Source organism: Chiloscyllium plagiosum, unplaced genomic scaffold, assembly GCF_037043375.1.
Source record: "Chiloscyllium plagiosum isolate Xiang-an unplaced genomic scaffold, Cpla_swu_hap1 HiC_scaffold_1, whole genome shotgun sequence".
NCBI classification, from domain to species: Eukaryota; Metazoa; Chordata; class Chondrichthyes; order Orectolobiformes; family Hemiscylliidae; genus Chiloscyllium; species Chiloscyllium plagiosum.
Genome location: NW_028270139.1, coordinates 26,126,108 through 26,152,996, shown reverse-complemented (window position 1 = coordinate 26,152,996; position 26,889 = coordinate 26,126,108). Strand labels below are relative to the sequence as shown.

Genomic DNA, 26,889 nt, shown 5'->3' with positions numbered 1-26,889 from the left:
CTTGCATATTATATATGATTTGGAACTCGAGGCACTATGTACTCATTTTAAGTTACATTTGTAACTTAAATGTAAGCTTTTAGTGTTACATTTGTCAAATGTATTTTGCTAAACTAATCTTAGGAGCAAAATAATTACATTTTGTGATTGGTTTGCTCTTAATCTGCATTATCTAGGTCAGTAAAAGAAACAAAAGTTTTGCTCTTTTAACCACTGTCATGTTACAAGTTGCGGTGCAAAACAAATCAAAGACACGGCATAGTAGAAATGGGATTGCAAATGGAAATGGAATGTTCTCAGCCCCTAACCAATGTGGACAATGGCACATCAGTCGGAAAAATATTCTGGATTAGTGGTGCTGGAAGAGCACAGCAGTTCAGGCAGCATCCGAGGAGCAGTAAAATCGACGTTTTGGGCAAAAGCCCTTCATCAGGAATATGGCAGGATCAGAAAAATGAGATTCTAGACAGTGAGAAAAAAAAAGTCCAATTTTTTTCCCAAAGTTTTAACAGCGAGGTGAGAATCTGACTACTGAGTGGTATGACGTCTATGTGCATGCATATACATCTCATTATTATCTATTCTCACCTTATCCTCACCTTATTTGTATGCAATTTGTATTCCCCCCACAAGCCAGAGAGAAATTAGATAATGGCAATTACAAACATGCAAGTCAGAGCAGGTAACCTGGCAGCTCCATGTCACCACTTGCTCCTCAGAACCTCCTTCCTGACCAACATTGCACAACATCTCCAGCCAGGCTCCATGGGAAGTGACCGCGTGCAGTCCCAATCTACAGAAGTTGACACTGGACATGCACCAGCCATACCACATTATCACAGCATATCTCCAACTCACTTCGTATAGTTCACCACTTTGGAGTTCACTGACATCTTTACAGGCAGGGATAGGCACCCATTTCATGCATCAGAACAGGATACATCTCAAGACTCTTCAATTGCTCTCTTAGGGCTTAATGGTAAGAGATAGAGGGGGATAATGGAGGGTTGTTTTTTGAACTGGAGGCCTCTGACCAGTGGCATTCTGCCAGGATCGATGCTGAGTCCACTGCTGTTTGCCATTAATATAAACAATTTGGATGAGAATATAGGAAGCATGGTGAGTAAGTTTGTGCATGACATCAAAATGGTGGTATAGTAGACAGTGAAGAAGGTTATCTTCGAGTACAGGTCCTTCTGCTGTAATGCACGTTTCATTAACTCGAATTAGTTGTAATGCGATTGAAGAGTTGGGGACACTGTTTCTAAAGAGTGAACTTTTAAAACGTGTGTTGGTCAATACTTTAAACGTTGTTCCTAAAGCGTGATTTTTCTATAATGCAGGGCTGCAGAAGAAGGCAACCATCATGTTTTAGAAGAACTACCTGGAGAATGTGATCTTAATCAGCTGGGTCAATGGACCGAGAAATGGCAGGTGGAGTTTAATTTAGACAAATGCAAGGTATAGCATTTTGGTAAGACAAACTAAAGCAGGACTTACACAGTTAATGGTGGGGCCGTGGGGACTGTTGTTGAACAGAGAGAGACGTGCATGTACATAGTTCCTTCAAAGTTGCACCACTGGTAGAGAGGGTGGTAAAGGCATACTTGCATTCATTGGTCAAAGCATTGAGTATAGGAGTTGGGACATCATATTGCAAATGTACAGGACATCGATGAGGCCACTTTTGGAATACTGCATACAGCTCTGGTCGCTCTGCTCTCAGAAGGACGTTATTAAATTGAAAAGGGTGCAGAAAAGATTTACAAAGTTAATACTGGGACTGGACAGTTTGAGTTATAAGGAGAGACTGGATAGGCTGCGACTTGTTCCCTGGAGTGTAGGAGATTGAAGGGTGATCTTATAGAGGTTTTTAAAATCATGTGATTGTGGAGGGCTCGATCATAACACAGAATTTATAGCAAAAATTTACAGTGTGATGTAACTGAAATTATACATTGAAAAATTGATTGTCTGTTAAGCCTTTCATCTGTTAGAATACAGTGATAGTTTCATTTCTTTCATGTGTAAATCACAAAACCCTTTTTTCAAAAAGTTGCATTCTCAGGTTAGCTGTTAACAATGGTGATAGCTAGACAATATGTTGAAGGTGTTCGCCCCCTGTGTTCTCTGCCTATGACCTGATGTTTAGATTGATTCTAATCTAAAAAGTGAGATAACAGAGATGAAGGAGCGTCGCTCCGAAAGCTAGTGTGCTTCCAATTAAACCTGGACTATAACCTGGTGTTGTGTGATTTTTAACTTTGTACACCCCAGTCCAACACCGGCATCTCCAAATCATGACTACTATTGACACCAATAACCGCCGGCTTAAAGTGGAGAGGATCTCCAAGAAGATTGCACATATCGACACAGACATCAAGTTTCTACAGGAATGCAGGCAAGCAGGAAAGATCCCGAAAGGATTATGGATCACGAACCCACTTAGGTCGACCTACAACACAGACTACGCAGAGAGACTTTGCCACCGCACCTCTCGTAAACTCCTCAATCATCTCGTGCACCAAATCTACAGCAGGCACCACAATCTTGAAATTCAGATGGAGTCCACACTCACAGCCTGCACACCGGATACGTCAGTACAATTATGAGACATTGCCAAACAGACAAGGCAACAAAACTACACCACGTACATGCACGCCAAGAACAAAAAACTGGAGAAGCTTGGCATTCTTACCAGTAATAGCAAAGCCCACCCTGGAACCACAATAGACAACACTATCACTACGGGGAAGTCTATTGTCAACTTATCAGACCACACTCTTCGACCGGAAGAGATTGAAGTCCTGAGTAGGGGTCTCAACTTCTGCCCCACCACCAAAATGGACCCGTTGGTTCTGGCAGCAGACACAGAGGAGTTCATCAGGCGAATGAGACTCCGGGAATTCTTTCAAGATGCCGGCAGTGATCCCACTGAGCCCACTGATGAACTAGAACAGTCATCACAGGGATCTGTAGAGGAGCGACCAAAAAAGTTGTCAATATGGACCCCACCGGAGGGCCGCTGCCCTGGGCTTGACATGTATGCTCAAACTGTTAGGAAATATATAAATGCCAGATTCATCAGCCGTACCCACAAGGTAGAGCAAAACATCACCCGTTCACAACGCAATGCCATCCAGGCTCTCAAAACCAATGACAACATTGTCATCAAACCAGCAGATAAAGGAGGAGCCATTGTCATTCAGAATAGAACAGATTACTGCAAGGAAGTGTACCGACAACTGAACAACCATGAACACTACAGGCAACTACCAACTGATCCGACCAAAGAACACACCCAAGAATTAAACACACTGATCAGAACTTTGGACCCAGTCCTTCAGAGCTCCCTACGCGCCCTCATCCCACGTACTTCTCGTGTAGGCGACTTCTACTGCCTTCCAAAGGTACGGTGGCAGTGGGCGGCACGGTGGCACAGTGGTTAGCACTGCTGCCTCACAGCGCCAGAGACCCGGGTTCAATTCCCGCCTCAGGCGACTGACTGTGTGGAGTTTGCACGTTCTCCCCGTGTCTGCGTGGGTTTCCTCCGGGTGCTCCGGTTTCCTCCCACCATCCAAAGATGTGCAGGGTCAGGTGAATTGGCCATACTAAATTGCTGTAGTGTTAGGTAAGGGGTAAATGTAGGGGTATGGGTGGGTTTCGCTTCGGCGGGTCGGTGTGGACTTGTTTGGGCCGAAGGACCTGTTTCCACACTGTAATCTAATCTAAAAAAAAAGCCAACACATCGGGATGTCCCATCGTTTCGGGCAATGGGACCCTATGTGAGAATCTCTCTGGCTATGTGGAAGGCATCTTGAAACCTATTGTACAGAGGATTTCCAGCTTCTGTCGCGACACTACAGATTTCTTACAGAAACTCAGCACCCACAGACCAGTCGAACCGGGAACATTCCTCGTCACAATGGACGTTTCCGCACTCTACACCAGCATCCCCCATATGGATGGCATCGCGGCAATAGCCTCAGTACTCAACACCAACAACTGCCAGTCTCCAAACACCATCCTACAACTCATCCGCTTTATCCTCGATCATAACGTCTTCACCTTTGACAACCAATTCTTCATCCAGACACACGGAACAGCCATGGGGACCAAATTTGCACCCCAATATGCCAACATTTTTATGCACAGGTTCGAACAAGATTTCTTCTCTATGCAGGATCTCCAATCAACATTGTACACCAGGTACATTGATGACATTTTCTTCCTCTGGACCCATGGCGAGGAGTCACTGAGAAAACTACACAGTGACATCAACAAGTTTCATCCCACCATCAAACTTACCATGGACTACTCTCGACTGTCTGTCTCATTCTTGGACACGTGTGTCTCCATCAAGGATGGACACCTCAGCACCACACTCTACCGCAAACCCACAGACAACCTCACAATGCTACACTTCTCCAGCTTCCACCCAAAACATATTAAAACATCCATTCCCTATGGACAAGCCCTACGCATACACCGGATCTGCTCAGATGAGGAGGTTGTTAAAGGATGAGATGAAGAAAATTTTTCTCTCTTTTGCTGATTACGTCACCACCTGACGTAGACCCAGTCTAACAGGAATGTCCATTAGGACCCGACCAGCTTGGTTAGTACCACTGCCAGAGTCACTCTTGGTGCTGGACAATGAAACTCACCCAAAGTTCATGCTCTGCCCTGCCCATCTCAGTGCTTCGTTCATGTGCTATTCAAGGACTTGAGTAAACTAGGTGAGTTTTTACAGCAACCAAACAGCGATTTCATTATCAGTCTAGCTTTTTTATAGATTAATTTAATTAAAATGCACATTTGCTCCAACCCTCACTTTCTTCCCCCATTTAAAACCCAATCCCCAATATAACCTCCCACGACCCAGGCCCAGCCCAACCCTTCCCAACAACAGACCAATCATATTCATCACTTTATATGAAAAAGACAAGAGATCAAACATCTCATCAGTTGCTGATCCAACCCCATGAAACAATGACCACTCACCATGACCTAGGGACCACGCCAGCCCTGTGAGCACTCCCTGACTGTGACCAACCCCTGACCTTGGGACTACCCTCTGACCCTCACTCATCCTGAATCCAACTCAACACTCTCTGAAGGGCTCTCCTTCTTCCCCTACTCGTACACCATGTTAATGTTCGAACAACAGGAAATTGAGCCAACCTTAAAACATGCTCAGCACTTTTCCACAACATAAGCATCTATTTAGCTCCCAGTCTGTATGAGATCCCAGTCTACTTGAGATCCCAATTTACCTGAGATCCCAGGTCTACCTGAGATCCCAGGTCTACCCGCGATCCCAGGTCTACCCGCGATCCCAGGTCTACCCATGATCCCAGGTCTACCCGCGATCCCAGGTCTGCCTGAGCTCTAAAACACTCCAGCTTTAATCTGAGAAACTCAGGTAGTTTATTTGCAGTTATTACATTCAGTACAAACTCGCCGCCAGTGCCTAGGATTGTAAACAAAAGCAGCTAACACAGAGACAATATAAGCCACCACACCCCGCCAGAGACAACCCCCCCGCCACCCACCACCCCTTATCCAGAAAAAGCTCCAATGTTACACCAAAGCACTCACTTGCTCAGTCCATTCATGGTTGTTTCTTAGCGGGTGAGGGAGTTCCTTCACACGGATCTGTCCGTAACAGTATTGGTAAGAGCGACCACTGCACAGCCCTTGTGGAGACAAAGTCCTGCTTTCACATTGAGAATAACCTCCATTGTGTTGTGTGGCATTATCACTGTGCTAAATGTTACGATCGAGCCCTCCACAATCATAGCACCATGCTATGCCAATGTTACACTGACACCATGCGCCAGCATTTTATGCTTCAATCAATGGCCAAAGTCAAAGGGAAGTAGTCTTCAGTCAAGACAAAGGAGAGTGTCATCAGTTGGAGGTCCACCACAGTCAAGAGCAGTGTCCAATCTCAGTCCAGGAGATTGGACACAACCAATCAGTCACTTGGTGCAGTCAAGGATTGTGTATATTTACAATCCAGGGAGTGGGTCATGATAAGCCCCACAAATCAAAATCAACCAGAGGAACAGGAGTAAGTCATTTGAGAAGTTGCATAAATGTGAGCTAGGGTATCTTGTCACTCACCAGTCAATACTGTTTTCCCAAGTCAGTCACAGGGGTCTGTTCATTGAAAGTCAGGGTGGGTAATCAGGAGACACTGCTGTGGTAAGCAAGTTGTGGAAGTCACTGTGGCTGTGATGCTACAAAGGTGCAGAGAAATTGTGGAGGATCAACTGAGCCAGCTAGCCCATGATGAGCATCAATCTCTAGCAGCTACCAAACAGCCTCCACATGAATAGGTCACAGTTGAAGGTCCTCTCAGGATATTCAAGAGTTCCAGATTCTATTGACATTTTTTCCAGATGTGCAAAACAAAATATCACAACAGACTAAGGATCTCCCTGGACACAAACACAGAACGATGCCATTTTCTAGAGCAGGACTGTAACCTGAATGAGTGGGTGGCCGCCCTATGTAAGTGATCATCACGGTGACAGCTGTACTACATCTTTATGCAACTGGTTGTTTCTAAGTATGTACTGGGGACTTGTGTGGAATATCTCAGTCCTCAAACCACAAGTTTATCCAAGTGTTAACCATTGCCATTTCAACAGATCACAATGCCTCGTCTTGCTTCCATTTGATGAAGTCAGTATTGCAACCTGGGCAGTGTGTTTTGTCATCATAGCTGACTTCCTGTAGGTACTATAGACTCTGCACATATTTTGCAGATAGCACCATATTGCAACCAGCTAACTTCACCAACGAAAAAGGGTGCCATTCCATCAATGTACAGGTTATCTGTGATCAATAGTACCACATCTTAGAAATTTGCACCAGATACTGCCACAATGCCTATATCCTTCAGAAGTCTCACCTTTCTCCATTGTTTCAAGGGCTTACAAAGCTGGCTACTGGGAAACAAGGGCTACCCTCTGCAACTGCAGTTATGCAATTCCCTGACTGAGATTGAGGATACAATCTTCAACCAATCATCAGCCTCTTTAAGATAAGATAGTGTAAGGGCATGTAGTACACTCCAGATACATTGTATCACATAATCATTGCATACTGTGCTCTGCAGAATTGGAACAGGCAATGGAGAAATATGATGGATGCTGAAGAGCTAGAAGAGTGGCAGCAGTCCCTCAAATAGGAAGATGAAGATGTTGAGTGGGCGGAGCGTCACCCTCAGCATGTCAAAGCAGTGCATTATTGGGTGCAACAAGCCAGACAGCCTTTTTTGACACTCACTTTGAATAGATCTGAGTTGGGCGATCTGTGATTGCAAGCAGGCCCAGAAGCAAATGCAGCAATTTTGTTATTTTTCTTCATCTTTCCTATTGCTTAATAAATGTTAAGATTTTCAGTCATTAGAAGACTTCCAACATATGATGCTCCAGGTTAAGCAATGACAGCAGGTTCTGCAGTGCGGGATGTTAGGGAAAGAATAGCACTCCCTCAGACAGTGTTCTAACATGGTACAGTACTAAGAATGGGAAGCCTGTTCAAATTCATTCTTGTAGCTGCAGTTACAGTAACAGTTGATTTGACAATTGATTTTAAAAATCTTACTAATGCGAGACTTTATTTCCAATAAAGTGTCACTCTTGTCATCTCTGTGCCCTCAGAAGCTTTTCTTTTTAGTTTTGGTCTCAATTCAGGTACTGCAAAGGGCTATTTGTGGCTGGCAATAATTTAACTTTGCATATGGTGCACAGACAGAAATCATAGGGGGTCCTAGCACTAACAAGATAATACAAAAACTGCACTAGAAGTATGGTGCATATATAATGAGTTGGGCAACAGAGAATTGCAGGAGATAACTCAGTGGAGAGGAACCCAACATGAAGCTTCCCAAAATTGACACTTCACCGAATTTTAGTAAATTTTAGTACACAATTTCCTTTTATTTGTAAATTAAACAATGAACATTGACATCCGCTGTTTTGTTTGCTGTTTGTTATGAGCTTTTTGCATCAGTTTCAATGTGAACTGCAGGTTGGTAAGTTATAGATGTAGGAGGAGAAAGTGAGGACTGTAGATGCTGGAGATCAGAGCTGAAAATGTGTTGCTGGAAAAGCGCAGGTCAGGCAGCATCCAAGGAGCAGGAGAATCGACATTTCGGGCATGAGCCCTTCTTCAGGAATGAAGAAAGTGTGTCCAGCAGGCTAAGATAAAAGGTAGGGAGGAGGGACTTGGGGGAGGGGCGTTGGAAATGCTATAGGTGAAAGGAGGTCAAGGTGAGGGTGATAGGCTGGAGTGGGGGTGGGGGCAGAGAGGTCAGGAAGGCGGTGCTGAGTTCGAGGGATTTGACTGAGACAAAGTGGGGGGAGGGGAAATGAGGAAACTGGAGAAATCTGAGTTCATTCCTTGTGATTGGAGGGTTCCTAGGCGGAAGATGAGGAGTTCTTCCTCCAACCGTCGTGTTGCTATGGTCTGGCGATGGAGGAGTCCAAGGACCTGCATGTCCTTGGTGGAGTGGGAGGGGGAGTTGAAGTTATAGATGCAGACAGAGATAAGTACACTTGATACTAAACATTCTAATACTAGTGTTATTTGTGGCAGATAGGTTAATGGAGATCATTAAATATTACAGCATAGGAATCAATTCAGCCTTTTTTGTCTGGTCTTGCTCTTTGAAAGAGCGATGTATTTTAGTCCCATACCACAGTATTTTTCTGCAAATAACTACAAATTAGTCCACCTCAAATACATGGCCAATTGGCTTCTGAATTTCTGTATAGAAACTAATTACTCATCCTGTCAGGTAGCACATTCCAGATTTTATCAATACGAAAAAAAATTCACCCTATAAATTCTTTTGTCAATTATATGAAGACTTTTACTTGCATGGTCTGGAAAGAATCTAGGTTTAATTTATACAAAGTTGTTGCTATGAAGGTAGCTTTAATTCATAAACCCAGAAACAAGTTTATCTATGACGTTTTTTGAATGAATTAATTAGTGGTAGATGAATTAACAAAGGTTTGTATTCCTGCTTACCAAATCAAAGAAAACCTTTAACTGTTAGGACTATAGAATGCAACAGCAGAATTAGGCCATCTGGACCATCGAATTTGCTCCACCATTCGATCATGGCTAACATGTTTCTCAATCCCATTCACCTCGCTTCTCCCCTCAACACATGATCCCCTTACTAATCAAAAATCTATTTATCTCGGTCTTAAATCAATTCAATGACTTGGCCTCCAGAGCCCTCTGTGGCAATGAGTTCCACAGATTAACTATCCTCTGGCAAAAGCAAACCCTCCTCATCTCAGTTCTAAAGGGTCATCCCTTCATTCTGAGACTGTGCCCTTGGGTCATAGTCTCTTCTCCTGGTGAAAACATCTTCTCCACATCCACTCTATCCAGGCCTGTAAGTTTCAATAAGATCTTCACTCATTCTTCTCAACCCTTATTGAATACGGACCCAGAGTCCTCAATCACTCCTCATATGACAAGCCTTCATGCCCAGGATCATTCTTGTAAACTTCCTCTGAAGCCTCTTCAATGCCAGCACATCCTACCTTAGGAATATATCACAAAACTACTCACAATATTCCAAATGTGATCTGACTAGAGTCAATAGGGCCTCAGCATTTCATCCTTGCTCATGTATTCTTGTCCTCTTGCAATCAATGCAAATATTGCATTTGCCTTCCTAACTGTAAACTTAACCTGCATGTTTACCTTATGAGAATACTGAACTAGAACTCCTAATTCCAGATTTTCAAAGCCTTCCCCATTTAGAAAACAGTCAACTCTGCTATTCTTCTGACTAAAGTTCATAGCACTTTCCCACACTGTATTTCATCCGTCACTTCTTTGCCCACTCGCTTAGCCTGTCAAAATCCTTTTGCAATCTGACTGCCTCCTCAACCTGTCCTTCCACCTATCTTTGTGTCATCTGCAAACTTAGCAACAATTCCCTTAGTTCATTTGTCAGGATCATTAAGGAATAACATGAATAGTTGTAGTCCCAACACTGACCCCTGTGGAACTCCAGTAGTGACTAGCTGCCATCCTGAAGAAGATTCCTTTATCCCTAATCTCTACCTTCTACCAGTCAGCCAATCTTCTATCCATGGCAGTACCTTGCCCTAACACCGTAGGCTCTCATCTTACTTAGCAGCTTCCTGTGCAACACTTGTCAAAGGCTTTCTGGAAATTCAATTACATCTCATTCACTGATTCTCCTTTTTCTAACTTGTTCATTACCTCCTCAAAGAAGTCTAACAGATTTCTCAGGCATGACCTCCCCTTGACAAAGCTATGCTTATTCAGGCCTATTTTAGCTTGCATTTCCAAGTACTCTGCTATTTCATCCTTAATAGTAGACTCTGAAATCTTCACAATAACGGAGGTCAGACTAACTGGTTTATAATTTTCCACCATCTGCCTCTTACCCTTCTTAAACAAGGGTATTACATTATCATTTTCCAGTCCACTGGGGCCCTTCCTGACTCCAGTGTTTTCTGAAAGATCACCACCAACGCCTCCATAATCTCTTCAGCTATGTCCCTCAGATTCTGGGGTGCAGTTCATCTAGTGTGGTAATTTATTCACTTTCAGACCTTTCAGCTTTCCCAGCACTTTCTCGTTAGTGATGGCCACTATACGTACCACTGTCCCTTGACTCTTTAAAGTTCTGGTATGCTACTGGTGTTTTCCACTATGAAGACTGATGCAACGTACTTATTCAGTTCCTCCGCCATTTCTGTGTTCCCCATTGCTGGTTCTCTAGCCTCATAATCCAATGGTCCAATATCCAGACTTGCCTCTGTCTTACCTTTTATAAATCTAAAACATCTCTTGCAATCTGCTTTGATATTACTAGCTAGCTTATGTTCATGCTTCATCTTCTCCCACTTATTGCTTTTTAAGTTATCATCCGCTGGTTTTTAAAGGCTTCCCAGTCTTCTGGCTTCCCACTAATCTTCACAATATTGTATGCTTTTTCTTTCACTTTTATTATGACTTGTCAGGCACAGTTGCCTTATCCTCTCTTTAGTATTTTTTTCTTGCTTGGGATGAATTTCTACTGTGCTTTCCAAATGAATTCCATCATGCAACTGACTTGTGTCTTGTAGATGGCACAATTCAGAGAATTAGGATCTAAGTTACTCTCTGCATAATTCAAAACTTATGATCTACTCTTGTAGGCAAAGTATTTATGTACCTAGTCCAGTTAAGTTTCTAGTCAATTGTATTGATAGTGGGAGATTCAGCAATAATAATCAATTGAATATCAGAGGGAGATGGTTGGCTTCTCTCTTGTTAGAGATGGTCATTGCCAAGCCTTAGTGTGGCATCAGTATTACTGGAGGGTACATAAAATGGTATTAGGTTGAAAATGTTACATAATTAAGTCAGTATCATGTCATGGAAAGATTTATAAATTGAGAACTCTGAATTCAGTGCATTGACAGGCAGGGAGCCAATAAACATATTCCCCTTACGGGCCTTCATTTGCAAGATTCTCTTAAGAACTACACAGCTCTGGTTGCCCTGCTAAGGGAAGGACATTATTAAATTGGAGGGAAGTTCAGAAAACATTTATCAAGATGTTGCCAGGAATGGAGGGTTTGAGTTATAAGAAAAGCTGGGTAGGCTGGGATTTTTTTCACGGAGCAGAGGACACTGGGGGGTTGTGACTTTATATAATCATGAGGGGTGTGGATAAGGAAAATAGCAAAGGTTTTTTCCCTCGGGTGGGGGAGTTCAAAGTGAGGGGGTGTACTTTGAGGTGAGAGGAGAAAGATTTTAAAAGGACATTAGGGGTATCAAGCAGCATCTGCTCAGCAACAACCTGATACTGACACCCAGTTTGGATTATGCTCGATACACTCAGTTCCTGATCTCATTACTTGGAGATGCCAGTGTTGGACTGGGGTGTACAAAGTTAAAAATCAAACAACACCCGGTTATAGTCCAACAGGTTTAATTGGAAGCATTAGCTTTCGGAGCACCGCTCCTTCATCAGGTGGTTGTGGAGGACACAATTGTAAGACACAGAATTTATAGCAAAAGTCTACAGTGGGATGTAACTGAAATTATACATTGAAAAATACCTTGATTGTCTGTTGAGTCTTTCATTTGTTCGAATATCATGATAGTTTCACTTCTTTCACATGTAAATCACAAAACCTTTTTTTAAAATTTGCATTCTCAGGTTAACTGTAACAATTGATGTTAGCTAGACAATATGTTGAAGGTGTTAGCCCCCTGTGTTCTTTGTCTGTGCCATGATATTTCGATTGATCCTAATCTAAAAAATGAGATAACAGAGTTTTACACGAATTCATGCAGTTTTTGAGCAAAGTACAATGTAACTCTGCAAGTACAAATTCACCCCACAAATGTATATGTATATGTGTGCATGTGGGTCTGTGTGTGTGTGTGTGTGTGTCTCTGCCTGTCTGTCTGTCTGGGTTGGGAGGTCGTGAGTATGAGAGAGAGTGTATATGTGTGTGTATGTGAGTGTAGAGTGTCTTAAGTCTGTGAGGGGGTGCATGTGTGTCTGGGGTGGGGGGGTTGTGAGTGTCTGTGAGAGAGAGTGTATATGGGTGTGCGTAAGTGTAGAGTAGTCCAAGTCTCTGAGAGGATGCATGTGGGAGTGTGTGTGTCTGTAAGGGTGTGTGTGAGTGTCTGTGTGCGTGCCTGTGTCTATGTAAGTCCGTATGTGTATAGGAGTGCGTGTGTGGGTGTGTGTGTGTTGGAGTGTCTGTGTGTGTGTGTATAGTGCAATGTAGTGTGACATGAACCCAAGGTCCTGGTTGAGACCCTCCCTATGGGTATGGAACTTAGCTATCAGCCTCTGCTCAGCCACTTTTCGCTGCTGCCTGTCCCGAAGTCCGGCTTAGAGGATGGTCACCCAAAGGTCTGAGGTCGAATGTCCTGGACCGCTGAAGTGTTCCCCAACTGGGAAGGAACACTCCTGTCTGTTGATTGTTGTGCGGTGCCCATTCATCTGTTGCTGTAGCCTTTGCTCGGTTTCCCCAATATACCTTGCCTCAGGGCAGCCTTGCCTGCAACGTATAAGATAGACAACGTTGGCTGAGTCACATGAGTCACAGAGATGTAGTTGGGCCTTTGTAACCAGTGCGTCCACATGAAGGTCCAAGAAAGCTTGTTGTGGATGACCACTCCCAGGAACTTGACTCTCTCCACTCGTTCCACCTCTGTGCTGTTAACGTGTAGGTGGGCACATGAGTAACATCCCGCTGAACATCAATAATGAGTTCCTTGGTTTTGCTGACATTGAGAGCTAGGTTGTTCTCAGTACACCATTTTTCCAGGTCTTCCACCTCCTGTCTATAGTCTGTTTGGTCACCAACTGAGATTCGACCAAATATGGTGGTGTCATCAGCAAACTTGTAAATGGCATTAGTCTGGTATTTAACGACGCAGTAATGGGTATACAGTGAGTAAAGTAGGGGGCTAAGTATGCACCCCCGGGGGGGGGGCTCCAGTGTTGAGTGTTGATGTAATATTCACAGCCTGGGTAAGTGCAGCTCCAACAACAATCAAAAAGCTTGACATCATCCAGGAGAACACCGCCCACTTGACTGACACCACATCTAGCTCTATCACTGACCACTGGCAGCAGCGTGTACCACCTTCTGAAACCCAAACCACTACCATCCAGAAGGACAAGTGCAACAGATACATGGAGACACCACCATCTCAAATTTCACTGTATGCCATTCATGAACCAGACCTTGAAATATATCACCATTCCAGATCAAAGTTCTGGAATTTCCTACCTAATGACATTATGGGACAAGCACACCAACAGCAGTGATTCAAGAAGGCAGCTCACCACCACCTTCTCAAGGGCAACTATGGATGAGAAATAAATGCTAACTCAGTCTGTGATGCCCATGTTGTGCCAGTTACAAAAAAAGTGCTGGACACCTGAAAGCTGTGTCAAAATGCTTCTTTGTCAATGGTAGGTGTCTTCTAAATCTCTTCACAAATTATGCCTCTTCCTCTTCATCTCAAGCTCTTCTAAATCACTGATCGTCCGAACATGGCTGTCTTTAATCCAAACTCAGTCATTACTCTTGCTTCGGTCAGTGCTGCTGGATAAGGAATATTAGGATTTGAATTAGAATTAGAATTAGGTTTTATTGTCACATGTACTCAGGTGTAGGGGTAAAGGAGTACGTGAAAAGTGTACAAAGTCACCACTTCCAGCGTTGTCTTCGGTACAAAGGTATCTAGGTACAAAATCTTAGATACAAACATAGTAAAATAAAGAAATAAGTTAAAACGTTCAACATCACTGTTCTACTTAGTATAAAATAGACAAATAAAGAAAAAAAAGGAACAGGAGTAGACCATTCAGCCCATCAAGCCTGCCCATATCTTAGAACATACAAACTTAAGAACCAGGAGCAGGATTAGGTCATCTGGCCCTTCAAACCTGCTCTGCAACTGAAAAAGATCATGGCTCACCTTCTTGTGGACTTAGCTCCACTTGCCCGTGTTTTCACCATACCCTTTAATTATTTTATTTTTCAAAAGCATATCTACCTCAGCTTTAAAAGCAATTACTGAAGTACTGTCAACTACTTCACTGGGCAAGGAATTCCATCAATTAACAACCCTCTGGGTGAAGAAGTTCCTTCTTAGTTCAGTTCTAAACCTGTTTCTTCTAATCTTGAGGCCATGCCCTCTTGTCCTGGTTTCACCTATCAGTGGAAACATCATATTATTTCTATTTTATTGATTCCCTGTATAATCTTCTATGTTTCTGTAAGATTCCCCCTCATTCTTCTAAAGTCCAATGAAAATGATCCCAATTTACTCAGCCTCTCCTCATAAGCCAGCCCCCATACCTCCGGAAACAACCTAATGAACCTCTTCTGTACCCTCTCCAGTGCCAGTGCATCCTTTCTTATGTAAGGAGACCAAAGCTGCACACAGTACTCCAGGTGTGGCCTCACCAGCACCTTGTACAGCTGTAACATTACCTCTCTGTTTTTAAACTCAACCCCTTTCCAAATGAAGGACAAAATTCCATTTGCCTTCTGAATTACTTGTTGTACCTGCAGACCAACCTTCTGCGATTCATACACAAGGATACACAGGTCCCTCTGCAAATCAGCATGCTGCAACTTTTACCATGCAACTAATAATCTATTTTGCTGTTGCTCATACCAAAATGTATGACTTCACATTTATTTACATTGCATTCCATCTTTGCCCATTCACTCAATGTATTTTTGTTCCTCTCCAAAGTTTCACAGTCCTCTGCACACTTTGCTCTGTCACACATCTAAGTGTCATCAGCAAATTCTGACACCACACACGTGGTCCCCAATTCAAATCATCAAGATAAATTGTAAATAATTGTGGTCCCAATACTGATCCCTGAGGCACATCATTAGACACTGATTGTCAGCCAGAATAGCACTCTTTTATCCCTACTCTTTGCTTCCTGTCAGTCAACCAATCCTCAATCCACACTAATACTCTAACCCTAACACCGTGCATCCTTATTTTACGCAACAGCCTCGTGTGCGGCACCTTGTCTAAGGCCTTTTGGAAATCTAATTACACCACACCCACTGGGTCTATGTTATCCACCTTGCTTGAAATGTCTTCATTAATTTCCAAATGATTTGTGAAGCATGATCTGCCCTTCATGAACCCATGCTGCGTCGGTACAATGGGACAGTTTCTTTCCAAGATGCCCTGCTATTTCTTCATTGATAATCTCATCTTCCCCACTACAGACATGAAGCTCACTGGTCTATAATTCTCCGTCTTTTGTCTACTTCCCTTTTTAAACAGTGTCACATTTGCTATTTCCAATCTGCTGGGACTGCCTCAGAGTCCAGCGAATTTTGGAAAATTACCGTTAGTCCACCTGCTATTTCTTCTGCCATCTCTTTTAGTATGCATTACATCAGGAACGGCGACTTATCTATCCTGAGCTCCGTAAGCTTGTCCAACACTAACTCTTCCATAATAATAATTGCCCTCGCATACCTTTGTCTCTTCGTTACTTACTGGCATGTTATTAGTATCCTCCACTGTGAAGACCGATGCAAAGTAACTGTTCAATGCCTCAGCCATTTCATCATATCCCATAACTAACTGCCCCTTCGCATCCTCTAAAGGACCAACATTCACTTTAGTTACTCTTCTTTGTTTTATATGTTTATAGAAACTTTTGCTATCTGTCTTTATATTTTGTGCTAGTTTTTCTGTCATTTTCTATCTTACTGTTCTTTATTGCACTATTTGTGGGTTTCTGTTGACCTTTAAAGTTTCCCCAATCTTTTAGATTCCTGTTGTTTTTGGACACTTTGTATGCCTTCTCTTTCACTTTGATAGCCTGTCTTATTTCTTTAGACACCCAGAGCAGATTACGCCTCCTCTTATAGTCCTTCCTTTTCACTGGAGTTTTGCTGAGCAGTTTGAAAAATTTCTTTGAAGGTCCCCCACTGCTCGTCAACTGTCGCACCATAAGGTCTCTGTTTCCAGTCTACTTGAGCCAGGTCCTCCCTCAGTCTATCATAGACCCCTTATTCAAGCACATGATCTTCAATATGAACATGGCTGATTGAACACTTTTATTCACCCCATCTTCATGACCCTTAGTTCCACTGGTCATCAGAAATCTATCAAAATCTACCTTAAACATACTAAAAGACTGATCTTCAATTCCTGGGGTAGAGAATTACAAAAGTTCACAACCCTCTGAATAAAATAATTTCTCCTCATCTTGGACCTCCTCATCTAAGTGGCATATTCCATTTTAAATTGTGCACCCTGTTTTCAGACTCCTCAAATATCTCACTTGTATCTACTCCATCTGTCCCTTTAAGTTTTAATTAGATCACTCCTCACCACAAAGTGAGATATCGGCCCAGATTGCCAAATCTCTTTTCAGAGGACAGTATCGCTTTCCTGGCATAAAGTCTGGTGAACCTTCATTGCTCTCTCTCTTTCCTGAGATATCGAGGCCAAAACTACACACAAAAGTGCAGGTGCAGTCTAACATAAGCTCTTATACAATTGAAGCAAGACTTCACCATTCCTGTCCTCAAGTCCTGTTGGAATAAAGGTTAACATTCCATTAGCTTTCCTTACAGCTTTCTGCCTCTGTCTATTAGCCTTTGGGGATTATTAACAAGGACACCTAGGCCCCTTTTCACATTTACACTTTCCAAACCTCATACTATTTAAGAAATACACTACATATATATTCCTCCTTCCAAATTAGATAACCTCACATTTTTCCACATTATATTCCATCTGCCATGTTCTTCTCCATTCACTAGGCCTGTCCAAATCCTTCTCCTGAAGCTATCTTATAGTTTCCTTCCAACACAGATTCCCACTCACCTTTGTCTCATCTGCAAAATTTGAAATATCATATTTGGTCCCCACCTTCAAATCATTAATGTGCATTGTGAAGAGCTCAGGCACAAAATCACAGCCTGCCAAAGTGAGAATAGCTAATTTATTCCAACTGTCTGTTTTCTGTCCCTTAGCCAATCATTAATCCATGCCAGATCATTACCTCCATTGCTATAGCTTTTAAAATTTCTAACCAGCCTGCTTTGGGGGTTTCTAATCAAAAGCCTTCTGAAAATGTAAGGATGCTTTATCCGTCAACTCTCTGTTATCAATTTTAGAGAGTAAACTATAAAATATGTCAGAAAATTATTAGAAAGGCCATTTTTCTGATGTCCACCATGCTGACGTTATTATGGACAAGATCGAGAAGTTTGCTCTCTCTCAGAGTTGTAGAAATGAAAAAGACCAATAGTTTTTAAATTGTCTCCTCAAAATACTAAACCTGCTGTTGCAGTTACTGTGTTCTAAATTTGTCTAAGACCAATTCCAATAGAGATGCGTTTATCTGAGAAATCCAGGAATTTATTTCTTGGATATTGCCAAAGCCATCATTTGGTCAGACTGAGATAACTGCAATTTCCCACAATTCTACATGTCGAGCAATTTCCAGGATGCTGTAGTTTCAGTCGACAAATATTGTGGAGAAATATTTCAATTCATCTATCCAGAGCAACTCAAGAGTCAATAACCTTGATGTCAAAGAACAGTAAGCTTGAGTTTATTTTATTTCCTAAACACTTCAAAAGTTTGAAACTTGGTACTCTTTAAAGTTAAATTCCGACAAGCAAAGTGCTTATCTTTACAAAAACAGAAAGCCATGCTTTATTCAGAGTACCAACCAACCAAGTTGCCACCCAGGTAAATAGTGCGGTGAAGAAGGCATATGGCGTACTGGCTTTTATTGGTAGAGGAATTGAGTTCCGGAGTACTGAGGTCATGTTGCAGTTGTATAAGACTCTGGTGCGGCCACATCTGGAGTATTGTGTGCAGTTTTGGTCGCCATACTATAGGAAGGATGTGGAGGCACTGGAACGGGTGCAGAGGAGGTTTACCAGGATGTTGCCTGGTATGGTAGAAAGGTCATATGAGGAAAGGCTGAGGCACTTGGGGTTGTTTTCATTGGAGAAAAGAAGGTTTAGGGGTGACTTGATAGAGGTGTATAAGATGATTAGGGGTTTAGATAGGGTCGACAGTGAGAATCTTTTTCCACGTATGGAGTCAGCTATTACAAGGGGGCATAGCTTTAAATTAAGGGGGGGTAGGTATAGGACAAATGTTAGGGGTAGGTTCTTTACTCAGCGAGTCGTGAGTTCATGGAATGCCCTGCCAGTAGCAGTGGTGGACTCTCCCTCATTATGGGCATTTAAGCAGGCATTGGATAGGCATATGGAGGATAGTGGGCTAGTGTAGGTTAGGTGGGCTTGGATCGGCGCAACATCGAGGGCCGAAGGGCCTGTACTGCGCTGTATTGTTCTATGTTCTATGTTCATACAGAGAAAAAGACATGATAGAGAGAGTAAAACTTGTGAAACTTGAAAACAGTGAAGGTAGATAACAAAGGTATTTGCTAGAAAGTGTGTTTGCATTGGTATCGTGGTTGAAAAGCTTACCAACACTCACTATCCAAGTCAGAAATCAACAATGGTTATTTTGAGGGCATGCTAATCTCCAACTGTGAATATGTGTCCATCTGACAAATTCAACTGCAGATGCAGGCATTAATTGGTGCAACATGCATGACAGCAGGTGATATATTGACTGACAGATTTTTACACTATTTACTGAAACCTTGTAACAGCTTGAACTGTTAATCGCAAATGTCAATGTTATTGCTTGAACACAAGATTGCATAAATTATATATTCATTCCTGTTTAGATAGCAGTCATATTCATAGCCCAGTCTATGTATAAGGTACTTATTTTGTGTTACAGAAACAAGTATAGGTATACAAACATGTGGATTTATTTTCACACATTTATTTCCTACATTACATCTCATATTGCATAGCTACTACCCTATATTCATAACTGGAAGGTGATAATTGCACATTTGAAGTTGCAGGTATGTCAAACAAGGGAAATATATCTTTGAATTTTGCTGGAATATGACATATACTGTTGAAGCTTTGTATCTTATGTTCATCAGGATAGACACACGATCACCAAATTTCAAAAAGAATAACGATTTACACTGCATGAGAAAAATGATGCTGCTTGGTTGGCAAGTAGACTCAAGGTAAGTCAAGGGCATGCCCATGGTGAACGTACAATGAACAGAAACTCAGCTTTTGTTTTTTTTTTCTTTTTCACACTACCACCTAAGTGCAGTAGTGCTTATTATTTTTTTTTTCCCCAGCACCCATGGTGTGTGTGTGCAGGTGTGAGACACAGTGAAAGACACAAAGTGCACAAATCTTTATTCAATTTCCACCACCAGGAAGATAGGAAAACACCCGGGTGGCCAGTGACAAACACTGCCCTTCACATCAAATGGCAGTGCTGTGTGATCAAAAACAGTGAAGGGGAGGGTAGGGACTAAATCAAAATAGAGTTGGAGAGAGAAATGATGCACTCCACTCCCTGCGGCGCCCACCTCTCCCTGAACTCCTCCAGGGTGTTGGTGGACACCGCGTGCTCCTTCTCCAAGGACACCCGGGCTCTAATGTAACCGCGGAAGAGGGGCAGGCAACTCAGCTTTTGTTAAAACAAAACAAGTCAATTCTGATTGGTCAGGATGTGCTGCAGGGAGTGCACTAGTAATCAGTGCCCTAGCTTTTGGTTAAGTGGAAAAGTGGCAATGTCTGGGCAAATTACCTTTGGCTACAGAAGAATGAGTTCTATATATGATTATATGCAGCTTTAAGCAAGCTGAAATGAGCCACATTGCAAGCCTGATTGATAATCCTAAATTGGCTATTTGCATAATTCTTGGCACATTCAGGATTGTCCAATAAATGCTGCCTAATCACAGAATCACATTATATTGGACAGTATGTTCTAACATTTGTGGACAGAGGCTAGTTGAGTACAATTAGAATTCTTCCTGTTACACAATGCTAAAGGAACATGCTGATGGACACAATCAAATAGTTGTTCAGACACATTGCCGACATACCTGGCAATTAAGTCTGCTTGCCAACCAATTAGCAACCTATTCCACATGCAGTATAATTTTTTTTCCTTTGAAATTTAGTGTTCTTGTGTGTGTCTTGATGAAAGCACATAAAAACTTCAACAGCATGTCTGTCTTTTCAGCAATATTCAAAAACAGAACCAACTGCCCCAAGCTTCAAAACCAACTTCATCAAGAATCAACTAATCATCAAGAAACCAGAAGTTTAACTGGACCAGTAACATCAATAAGTTCAAGGGCAAGGCATTGCTACATCTACTGGTTCACTCTAATGACCCTCACATAATTGCAGCAATTTAACCATACAATCGTATTGTTGGGTGCATGCCACTGGCCTACCAACAAATTTTGGATGCCAGCAGTGTTACCAATTTGACCCCAATCTGCATGACCAATTAAGTAGCTGTCAGACCTGGTTTCTAAGCAGGATTGCTCAGGGAGGCAACCTGACGTGTAACTGTCCCATTTTTCACACAGTCTCACCTCTTAGTCCATCTCCATGGAAGTTGGAAGAGTCCCCATTGTGAAGTAAGCACCCACACATGTTACTGTAATGATTGCAACAAGGTCAGCCAGGAGGACCTCACATAATGAGTTCCCCAACTGGGGCTGTTAGTCTGGTCCAATCAGGGAGCCCTGGATGGCAGATATAAACAGGAGTGTCAGAAGTTCTGCCCATTCGGTGAGCTGGCTCTAAGGAAGCTGGATCAGTGACAAGGACCCGCCATGTGTAAATGGTGGCAGGATACTGGCCTTTGTAGAGTATTTTCAACAGCCAGAAAGCTCTGGCACTTGCGGTCATTCTTGCTAGTACAGGCCTTGTGTTCTCAGGGGACATGAGCAACATAGCCCTGATGTGTTATTCTGCTGTTAATGTTAACCTTAATTGCTGTTAATTCTTGAAATCAATTGCACGATGACTGCTCATATCAGTTCCTCAGGTGAAGTAGAGATCAGACAGATTTTTTGTTTTCATATTTTTTCAAATATAACATATAATGGTTAAATTTGTCACAATGTAATAGTTGAAATTTGATTGATACATGTTGCATGGATTATTCTCATTGATTATATTGTGAGGAAGAGACTCAGGACTCCAGAGACCGACTTTGGAAAGATATTCAATAACTTCTCACAACTGCAGCAGGATCCCATGGCAAATTTATGCATAAGAGCAGGGAGTTCTCAAAATATTCTGATAAACAGTTACCAACCAATTAATATTCATGAAACAGGTAACTACTCAATAATCTCTTTGATCATTGTGGGATCAAGCTCTATGCATTTTCAAAATATTTTGAAAATCAAGTTCAAAAGAAAGAGTGGTAACACAAACCATCAAAAATGGAATGTAACATAACTAGATTCTTCCACAAGGGGAAACATCTTAACATGTACCCTGTCAAGCCCCCTCAGAATGTTCCATGTTTCAATAAAGTGTCCTCTCATTCTTATAAACTCTGGTGAGATAAAGCCCAATCTAGCGTGGTTGGATTCTAGAGAAGTACTGGAAGATTAAAAATTTGCCAGTTTCTAGGGTTTGTCTAATGAGCAAAAGATAAACAGGTTGGAACTCTCACTGGAATTTAGAAGAATGAGAAATGATTTTATTGAAACATTTTAAAGGGCTCGACAGGGTAAATGCTGAGATGATGGTTCCCCTCAAGGGAGAGTTTTGAACTAGCAGATATTGTCTCAGAATAAAGGGATGCCGATCTGTGACACCACAATTCAAAAAGGGAAGGAAGCAAAAAGTGCGTAATTATAGGCCAATTAACTTAACATCTATTGTTGGAAAAATGTTGGAATCAATTATTAAGGAAGCAATAACAGCACATTTGGAAAATCATAATCTAATCAAGCAGAGTGAGCATGACATCACAAATGGGAAATAGTGTCTGTCTAATTAGAGTTTTTTTGAAGAATTCTGAATTGGAGTGGATAGAACGGAATGTAAGATGTATTTTATTTGGAGCTCCAGAAGACATTCAACAAGATACCACACAAAAGGTTAAGTTACAAAATAAGAGCCTATCATTTTAGAAGTGGTTTATTGATATGGATAGAGAATTGGCTCATGAGCAGGAAACAGCAAGTGGGGATCAGGTGTTCTTTTTCAGGTTGACCACCTGTAACCAGTGGGATTCCACAGGGGTTCCACGGATGGCACCACAACTGTTTATGAATATATATTAATGACTTGGAGGAAGGAATCAAATGTACTATAGCCAAATTTGCAAATGATGTAAAAATTGGTGGGAAGACAAGTTGTGAGAGGGATGTAAACAGTTTACTGTAAGATACTAATAGCTTAAGTAGGTAGACAAAATTTTGGCAAATGGAGTATAATGTGGGAAAATGTGAAGTTGTCCATTATGGAAGATAAAACAAAAGAACAGTGTTATTTAAATGAAGAAAAACTGCACAAAGGTACAACATAGGAAACTTGCACAGGAAACAAACTTAGCACACAGATGCAACAGGAAGGCCAATGGAATGCTGGCTCTTATTTCAAAGAGTGTAGGGAAGTCTTACTGCAATTGTCTCAGATCACCTTGCATCATGTCTGGAATGTTGTGAGTAATTCTGGTCCCTTTATTTAAAGAAAAATATCATTTAATCAGAGGCAGTGCAAGGAAGATTCCCTGGGATGATCCCCAACATAGAGGGATTGACTTATGAACAAAAGTTAAACAAGTTGGAACTCTCATTGGAATTTAAAAGTGATCTCATTGAAATGTTCTTCAAAGGCTTGACAGCGTAAATGCTGAGAGAATGATTCCCCTCAAGGGAGAGTCTAGGACCAGAGGCATTATCTCAGAATAATGAGGTTCCAATTGAAGACTGAGATGTAATGGAATTTTTTCTCTCAAATGGTTGTGAGGCTTTGGAACTCCTTGCCACTGACAGCTGTGAGGGCTGAGATAAATCAGATCCTGATCAGGAGGGAAATCAAGGGTTATGGGAAAAGGGCAGGATAGTTGAAGTAAAAAATGTCAAATCAGCTATGATACTATTGAATAGCAGAGCAGGCTCAAATGGCTAATGGGCTTACCCTGCTCCGACGTCTTATGGTCTTAAAAGTTATTTTCCTTTTTCTTTTGGAGAGTCTCACACTGGAGGGCACAATCTCAAAGCCCTTTTAAGACAGAGATGAGGAGAGTTTTTTTTATTTTAAACTGGAATTAATCAGTGGAATTCTTTACTTCTGAAGGTTGTTGAGGGTGGCTAATTAAGCATATTCAAGACAAAGATGAACACATTTTTAATCAGTGAAGGAATCAACTTAATGGGGCAAGAAAGTGGAGTTTAAGATTATCAGATCAGCCACGATCCCATTGATTAGCAGAACAGACCCGTGTGCCAAATGATCTACTTCTTCTCCGATATCCAACAGTCTTAAGATTAGGAATTTCTGAGAGTGGAAGTTTAATGCAGAAGAGGAAATGAGATTCTGGCCTTTGCTTCCAGGCTTGTAAAGCTTTGGACAGTATTTAAAACATATGTTTAGTGGTTTAGTACTTAGTGCATGACAGAGTGCAGAAAGAAAAACTTCCATTAAACTGAAAAGTAGATATAAATATTCATTCATGTGGATCGAGGGAAGAGGGGCTTAGATTCTGTGGAGAAATTAGAGAACTTGGTGTAGATCGCCTTTGATCAAATGTTATTGAGAGGAGATTTGATCGAAGTGTTTAAAATCATGAGGAGTCTTGACATAGCAGATAAAGAGAGAAACTGTTCGCATTGGCATAAGGGTTGAGAACCAGAGACATTGAATTAAGATGATTTGCAAAAGAATGAAAGGCAACATGAGGAAAGACTTTTGCACACCACAACTAGTTAGGGTCTGGATAAACCATCTTGGAATGTGGTGGGGGCAGATACAGACTTCCAAACAAGAACAGGATAGGCACCTGAAAAGAAGAAAAGATTGCTGGCACAACGGTGTTAAGTGGGGCAGTGGGATTGCTGAGCTGCTCTGGCAGAGATCTGGTACAAGTACAACAATTTGAATGGTTTTCTTCAGTGCCGCTATCATCCTTTAATTCTATAACATAAACAGTCATGAATAAGATTTGGCAGGGCAGGATGCATGTTCAGAGTATGCAGTACATGGAAGGTTGTGGATGGCGAGACTGTCCTGAGTGAACATATCTGCAGTAGTTGTCACCATTTTGAAACTCTCTGGTTCAGAATCACAGAGCAGAAGTACATGTTGGACACACTACGACACATAGGAGAGGGAAGTGGTCCACTTTTAAAACAGGATCAGTGTAACTATGCACAGAAAAGTGAAATCTAGGTGAGACAATGAATGAGAATCCTCAAAAATTAATGCTGTCTAACAGCTATAACGCTACCTGGGAGGGCAGAAGAGCACCTGACTAGTGTGGTAATTAGAGAGGATTCAATGTTTAAGGGGATGAATAGCACCCGATGTAGGCAGGATCAAGAACTCAGCTTGGTTTGTTATCTGCCTGCCAGGGAAGGGACATCTTAAAATGCCTTATTTTTCTGACGTCAAGACTAGATTAGATTACATTACATTACAGTGTGGAAACAGGCCCTTCGGCCCAACAAGTCCACACCGACCCGCCGAAGCGCAACCCACCCATACCCCTACATTTACCCCTTACCTAACACTACGGGCAATTTAGTATGGCCAATTCACCTGACCTGCACATCTCCGGAGCACCTGGAGGAAACCCACGCAGACACGGGGAGAACGTGCAAACTCCACACAGTCAGTCGCCTGAGGCGGGAATTGAACCCGGGTCTCTGGCGCTGTGAGGCAGCAGTGCTAACCACTGGGCCACCGTGCCGCCCGTAAAGAATTTCATCTTGTGATATTTTCCCAACAGACTTGCCACTGCACACATTGTTTGGGGCTGGGAAGAATCCACCCACATAATTATAGACCAGTTAGCCTAATGTCTGTTTTCAGATTGTCAGAGAGAGCCAGCATAGATTTGTAAAGGTTAGGTAGTGCCTTCCAAACTAGATATTGTTACATTAAATTATCTATTTAATAAATAAATTAAACCCATTACGCACCTACTAATAGATGAAAAACTATGGCAAATGGGTTTCAACATGATGTCATCTCTGTGAATGTAAATCTGATAGATCAGGGTGTTTTCTAAATGGCAAGAAGTTAAAAACACTGTGCGGGTACATAATATTAAAATTCCAAGAAGTAATTTTTAAAAATCTAATGGAACACCTAGCACTAGTTAGACCACAGTTAAAGTACTGTAAATAATTATGGACAACACAACTTAGTAAAACTATTTACATGGAAAAGATGAACCATAAGTTCACGAAAATAATGCACAGATTCCGAATCTACAAGTTAAAGTTACAGAAGTAGAGTTGTATCCCCTCAAATTTAGGGTAATCTCAATAGAATTTTCAAGGTATCAACAGGAAGAGATAGGTTGGATAACATATAACAAGTTTTGCTCTTTAAACAGTCTAGGATCAGGAATCATGATCTAAGTATTAGAGGTGGACCTTTCAGTGAAGTTGGTAAATGCTGAAGGTCATAACGTTATACAGTTATATAGCACAGAAACAGACCCTTTGGTTCAACTTGTCCATGCCAACCAGGCATCCCTATCTGACCTAGTCCCATTTGCCAGTATTTGGTCCATATCCCTCAAGTCTTTCTATTCATATACCCACTCAGATGCCTTTAAATGTTGTAATTGCACCCGCCTCCATCACCTCCTCTAGCATCTCATTCCATACACACACCATCCTCTGAATGAAAGTTACTCCTCAGGTCCTTTTTAAGTCTTTCCTCTCTCATCTTAAAGCTTTGCCTTTACTTGTGGATTCCCCCATCCTGGGAAAAAGACCTTGGCTATTCACCCTAACCACTCCGCTCATGATTTTATCAACCTCTATAATGTCACTCCTCAGCCTGGGCTCCAGGGACAAAGTTGGTAGCAGTTTTGAATTCTCTTCCACAAATGGCAATTGTTACTTTTAAAGATAAGATTGATGGATTTTTGTTAGCCAAAGATACTAAGGGATTTGGAACAATGGTTGATATTCAACATTAAGTCAAAGGTCTGCAGCAATCTCATTGAATAACAAAACAGACTTGTCATGTTAAATGGACAACTCCTATTCTTATGTTCTTTGTCAGGAGCACTCAAACGGAGTATCATATCATACATTATTTTAATCTGCATGTTGTGCTTTCCTGAAAGAAAGCACTTGGCAGATAATTTGATCAAATTTGGACTGAAAATGATACCCCATGTTAAGAAAAATAAATGTGTGCGTACTAGTGTGCATGTTTTTGTCTCTTGTAAATT

The 26,889-nt window shown here is 41.8% G+C and overlaps 2 protein-coding genes across 26 annotated transcripts in view; one reads left to right on the top strand and one right to left on the bottom strand.

Annotated features, from left to right (window-relative positions):
* Window positions 1–26,889, bottom strand: part of ank2b (ankyrin 2b, neuronal) — an 877,032-nt gene that overhangs the window by 819,012 nt on the left and 31,131 nt on the right. The gene's annotated exons all lie outside the window — the stretch shown is intronic.
* Window positions 2,301–26,889, top strand: part of LOC148152088 (uncharacterized) — a 54,210-nt gene continuing 29,621 nt past the window's right edge. Inside the window, exon 1 of the mRNA XM_087992397.1 lies at window positions 2,301–3,383. Within this exon, the coding sequence (XP_087848523.1) occupies window positions 2,655–3,383 (729 nt within the window). The 5' untranslated portion in view covers window positions 2,301–2,654. The remainder of the gene's footprint in view (window positions 3,384–26,889) is intronic.